This window comes from Peromyscus leucopus, chromosome X (assembly GCF_004664715.2).
Source record: "Peromyscus leucopus breed LL Stock chromosome X, UCI_PerLeu_2.1, whole genome shotgun sequence".
Taxonomy (NCBI): Eukaryota; Metazoa; Chordata; class Mammalia; order Rodentia; family Cricetidae; genus Peromyscus; species Peromyscus leucopus.
Genome location: NC_051083.1, coordinates 40,236,433 through 40,242,387, shown reverse-complemented (window position 1 = coordinate 40,242,387; position 5,955 = coordinate 40,236,433). Strand labels below are relative to the sequence as shown.

Here is a 5,955-nt window from a genome sequence, read left to right as displayed (position 1 = left end):
AGTTAGTCCTTGCAAGTCTGTATTAATGTAATAAGCTTTCTGACCTTCACTCAGGTATGCTTTCCCAATCATATTTCTCTAGGATGGAACAAATGAAATAAGCAAGCAATGGTTTGAATTTGCAGAGCATAAGAGGCCAAAACATGAGCAATTCCCCAAATTCTCAAGTCCAAAATGCTGTGTTAATCAAGTCATCATACTACCCTGTGTAATTCTAGAGCTGTAGATACATAATCTTGAACTAACAAAACATTATTGATTTATAGTTTTAGATTGTTTACATATTTCCAAGGACTGGGATCAGAGATGCGAATACCAAATCATATTTCAATGACCTGTTTTATTTCTTTCCTTTATTTGCCTTTTACTTTTTTCAGATTGACGGAAATTGGGTAACACTTGCCATCGCTGCTAACAATGTTGCAAGGTAGTACTAGAAGGACCTCTGAGAGTCTACGTTCGTGAAATTACTTGTAATGAGGAATGCAGTGAAATGGAAATCACATTTTATGTCAAGTAAGCAAATGATCAGCCATGTAAACTGAGCAGACTATTTATGTTTCCCAGCCTTTATGTTGTTAAATTTATAAGGGAATGTTCTGTTTTTGGTCATGAAATCACATTTTTAGCAATGTGATTATATTATTCCACGATGGGGTATCTCTGAACACCACACAGAGATTAGTTACTGTCTCCAATTCCATGAGTGTTTCCTTAGAAATTCTTGTGTTTGGAGGCTTGTGGTTGAATTTTATTCTCTAATATTAGATGTATGAGACTCTAAGTTTCTCATTTCTAGTAAGTCAAAAGGTATGTGTGAGCATTTGTGTCAAAGCCATATATATTATCTTATCCAAACAATGATGTCAGAGAAAAGTCCTCCACAAACAGGTCAGATAAGTCTAACTTATGAATCCCTTTCTCTGAAGCTTTAGGTTCAAAGACTCTCTCTCTCTCTCTCTCTTACATTTGGATAACCGTGTTTAGTGAAAGACTACATAACACCATTAGGACTAAAATGCTTAGAATTATTTCTCTCCTGTAGCCACAATTATGTTTCAGGTTACAAATAAAAGCACTTAAACACATGCATATAAACTTGTGTCGATATTATCTCTGGACTAGAATGAGAGAATTAGCATAATGAAAGTCATACTCAGTAAAGAGCAAAGTTTTGATAAGGAAGCCATGAGAGCCTATAGAGCACTTGGCAAAATGGGCACAAATAAAGGAAGTCATCTGTATGATTACAAACAGAATGATCTTTTCTAAACAAGAAATAGGAATAGTGAGGTAAGTCCTAGCTCTATACACTGTTCATAGACTGGCTCAAGTTCTTTATAACATTTGAAGTTCTTTATAACCTTTAATAGGAATTTAAACGTTATAAAGAATAAACCATGGATTCTCTGTTTGATTTTTAGTTTGAATGGCCAATGCTCAAAGACCAAAGTCACTGGGTATAAGCAAGCAGATGGCTCTTACAGAACCCAATGTAAGTACAGTATCTACGAGTTTCCTTTATGAACAAAAGCAATGTGAGTGTGCACATTCATGCTAATACCTCAGCCACACATAGGGACATGAATCTAGAAAAATTTTGGCTACTCAGAAAGTTATCAATCCTTCCAAAGAACTGAGATATGCTACATAGGCAGAGTATATTGTAGGTCATCTGAAATTTACATGGAGAAGAACACTATTACCTAAAAATGTGAATAATTCTAACAAGACGTCTTCAAATCATTTTCCTGCATGAAAATTTATTTCTAGTTGATATTGAGTGTTTTTTCTTTCATACAATGTCTCAGTTTGTTATCAGACAGATCTGCCACTCACTAGTAGGCCTCAATGGCCTCAAACATCTTCTCAAATTTCATGCCTTAGCCTCTCAAGTACTTACATTGCAGAAATTATGTGTCATCCTTGATTTATGGAAAATTTAAATTAAGAGTGCTATTTCAATGTTTCCTTTTCTCATAATTTGGAGAGATTACAACATTTATATTATTGGATGATAAACTTCAATTTTTAATAGCAATTAGGGGGAAATCTGTTTAAGCAATTCAGACTGACCACTTCAATTTTGTAAGAATTGCTAAAGTAATATCAATACCATTCCACTGAATTATATACAATTTGACTTTTGATTTCATCTTAAGTGAACAGAAGACACATTCTTCTGGCAAGTCTAATGTTTTCCTAACTTAAAATAGATATTAAAAGATATTGCTGTAATAGAAAATGTTCAGATCCTAACTCCTTTTATTTTCCCATGAACTACTTTTATCATTTAATAAGTGTCAACAAGGGGAAATACCACACACACACACAAAAAAAAAAAAACCACACACACACACACAGAGACAGAAAGACAGGCAGACAGACAGACAGACAGACACTTAAACCCATAAACACACAGGCAGACAGACTACAAAACATGAATGTCTGGTATATGCAAAATGTTCATCTTTACATCTTTTCCATTACTAATCTTACAAGATGATAACTTGTGCATATTACTAATTAGTACCATCTATTTTTGCACATGTACACATTTGCCCACCAAGTATCATGGTAAAACACCATAGTTTCATACTTTCAGTGAATGGAAAAATGGGCTTTGGGATCTGGTTGAAAGGGAAAGGAATAACCAAGTGACTGGTCATAATAGAAGTCTTGACACTAGGCATTCAGAGAAAAGAGAAAGTGTCTGTACTTACGATTCCCTATCAAGTTTGAAGAGAAGACATGATTGGTCACTGTATTATGATGGGATATGCAAAATGAATGACTACAAGAATAGCTTTGGACACGTGTCATATAATAGTGAATCAGAGATGATTGCTAGAGTCAGGGTCAATATTAATATTTAGCAAAGAGGTGGCATCAAATAAAGTAGAAAAATGACTGAGACTGAGTTTTTAAATATTTTCATTTTACAGATGAAGGTGACAACAAATATGAACTTACGTATTTAACAGCAACGCATGCAGTCTTTAAGAGTAAGAATGTGGATAGAGCCGGCACAGAAACAAACTTGATTTTTATTCTTGGTAAGAATGGTAGTGGATTCTCTGAAATTGTAGCAAAAGTATCACTCTGCAAAAGAGGATTAAGTCAGATTCACTCCCAAATACAGTATCATGGGATTTCTAACTTCCTGTCCACTAAATGACAATCCTATTTTTGTGTGGACCAACTCTAACACTATATTGTAATTCAAGTAGCATGGCCCTTGACAAGTAGGGACAATGGGGGAGGCTATTGGAAGAGTTTATCTTCATGTTTCCTCACTGGAAAGAATGGAACAAATACTGTTTTCCCAAAGTTCAGGCCATTTGAGTGTCATTTGATCAAGAGTGTATGAAATTAAAATATGAAGTACAGACTTGGGAGAAATGTGAAAGTTCCATTGAGAGGCATTCATGATTCTCTAGTTTTATGTTTTTAAAAGTGGATAGGATTGAGATGCATGGATACTCTAGAGAAGAGTTTTTACTTTTGATGTATCATGAAACACTGGAAAGTGACATCATACCACCATTCAGACTTCATTAAATGGAACATGGGGAAAATTATTATTGATTGTCTGGATCCACCGAGTAAAAATGAATTTGGAGTAGTTGAGATTTTCTGTTTCATACCATGTTGGGAAACTAAGGAAGCAATGTAAATTCTGCAGAATTCTACTCAACTTGTCTCTGACATTGTCATTCATGCAATGTAGGAAAAGGTGAGCCTTTGACTGAAGAAGCACATAGAAAAGTTGAGGCTTATGTTGAGAAACACAACATTCCATCAGAAAACCTTCAAGATGTTCTGGCTACAGGTAACCTCGATGAATTTTTTTTTGGCTATAGCATAGATACATATATGTGTATATATGTATGTTGATATATATTCATAAATTTATGTATGCATATATATATATATATATATATATATATATATATATATACACACACACACACTCAGACCCCTAATTCAGATTATATCTAGTCACATGCTATCTTTCAGTTGCTATTTCAAGCAATAATCATTGGGGAGCTGTTCTTATATTCTTTTTTTTTTTTTTTTTTTTTGGTTTTTCGAGACAGGGTTTCTCTGTGTAGCTTTGCGCCTTTCCTGGAACTCACTTGGTAGCCCAGGCTGGCCTCGAACTCACAGAGATCCGCCTGCCTCTGCCTCCCGAGTGCTGGGATTAAAGGCGTGCGCCACCACCGCCCGGTGCTGTTCTTATATTCTTATGATAACATTTCTGTCTCTCCTTACCCCATTCCCTTTCTTTTACAGATACTTGTCCCATGTAAAGACCTTCTGTAGGTGAGTAGAAACAGAAGTCATGCTTAATCATCTTGATATTTGAATGTATTTGTGCTTATTACATAAACAATTAGAAATTAATCTGTGAAAAAGGAAAATAATGAACACAAAATTAGACAAAATCAGGACAGCATAATATCTGTCTTTTTAAACTAAACATCTTAGTGACAAAAGTAAAGGATAGAATATTTTTAATAATATGAAGGAATTTTATCTTATTCAGAATTACTAATACATTCATATTGTGTAATATTACATCAAGAAAATGTATCTTGTCATTTGAAAAATCTCAGTTGATTTATGATTGTGGAATATTATTTGCCACAGATATGCTACAAGCATGCAGAACTTTTCTATGTATTCTTTGAATCCTCTCAATCTCAACTTTCATGTGAGGCCACAGAATGTCATTATTTCCTGTAGACAATGCTCCTATGGAATCCAAAGTATAAGATACTTGTGGTTTCTAGGAAAGGAACTGTTTGTGTATAATCCCTTCTCTATACTCTATATTGTTATATTTAATTTTGTGTTCATGCACTCTCAAGGAGGAAATCTTTCCTGTCCTTTCAACTATGTTTTCATTTTTGCTTTCATGTTTTTACAGAGGACAACCGGATGACAATTATACATCATATCCTCTTGACCATGGAATTAGTATCACATATAAATCACCATTTCTTTCTGAATGAATTGTCCCCACTCCTGTGAAGTCAGCATACCACATACCAAATTCCTGACTTACCTCTCCTTTCCTTTCTCATGATCTATGAGCTATTCCTACTTTTCTGAATGATTAAATAAAGTGATTCAAGAAGCAATAAGACCGTGTGAAAATGATCTCATTCAAAAAGCACATAAATATCCACTAAGCTAATTAAAATAATTAGTATAACAAATGATATCTGTGGGGTTTTTTATTTTTCTTTATTATGAAAATTTCCACTCACTCTACATACCACCCACAGATCCCCATTCTTCCCTCCTCCCACCCCACAGCCCTCTCTCCCAAGCCACTCCACATCCCCACATCCCCCAAGTCAAGGTCTCCCATGGGGAGTCAGCAGAGCCAGGCACACTGAGCCTAGGCAGGTCCAAGCCCCTTCCCACTGCACCAAGGCTGCACAAGGCTTTAAACCACAGGCTCCAGATTCACAGAAGCCTGCCCATGCACCAGGGTTGGACCCCGATCCCCCTCCCTGGGTGCCCCCCCAAACAGTACAAGCCAAACAACTATCTTCCATATCCAGAGAGCCTAGTCTAGACCCATGTGGGTTCCACAGCCACCAGTCCACAGTTCATGGGCTTCCACTAGTGTGGCCGGTCATCCCTGCATGTCTTCCCATCATGATCTCCAAAGTGCCCTGCCTGCAGAATCCCTTCTCTCTCTCTCTCTCTCTCTCTCTCTCTCTCTCTCTCTCTCTCTCTCTCTCTCTCTCTCTCTCTCTCTCTCTCTCTCTCTCTCTCTCTCTCTCTCTCTCATCGATTGGATTCCAGGAGCGCAGCCTGGACCCTGGTCGTGGATCTCTGCATCTGCCTCCATCAGTCACTGGACAAAGACTCTATGATGACAGTTAGGGTATTTGTTAGACCAGTCACCAGAGAAGACCAGTCCATGCACCCTCTGGA

The 5,955-nt window shown here is 36.6% G+C and overlaps 1 protein-coding gene across 1 annotated transcript; it reads left to right on the top strand.

Moving 5' to 3' along the window:
* The first annotated feature begins 428 nt into the window (after nucleotides 1–428).
* Nucleotides 429–5,009, top strand: LOC114686661 (odorant-binding protein-like). The gene is made up of 6 exons (XM_037199209.1): nucleotides 429–516; nucleotides 1,425–1,495; nucleotides 2,946–3,056; nucleotides 3,731–3,832; nucleotides 4,297–4,326; nucleotides 4,934–5,009. Exons 1-5 carry the CDS (start codon nucleotides 494–496, stop codon nucleotides 4,311–4,313), a joined length of 324 nt encoding a protein of 107 aa, XP_037055104.1. The 5' UTR covers nucleotides 429–493; the 3' UTR covers nucleotides 4,314–4,326; nucleotides 4,934–5,009.
* Nucleotides 5,010–5,955: the final 946 nt, after the last annotated feature.

Excerpts from the sequence above, each read along its gene's own strand:
- LOC114686661 (XM_037199209.1), top strand. The coding sequence starts at position 494 with ATGGAAATCACATTTTATGTCAA. Across the intron at positions 517-1,424 it reads GAAATCACATTTTATGTCAA|TTTGAATGGCCAATGCTCAA; the intron begins GTAAGCAAATGA and ends TTTGATTTTTAG. Across the intron at positions 3,057-3,730 it reads AAACTTGATTTTTATTCTTG|GAAAAGGTGAGCCTTTGACT; the intron begins GTAAGAATGGTA and ends CATGCAATGTAG.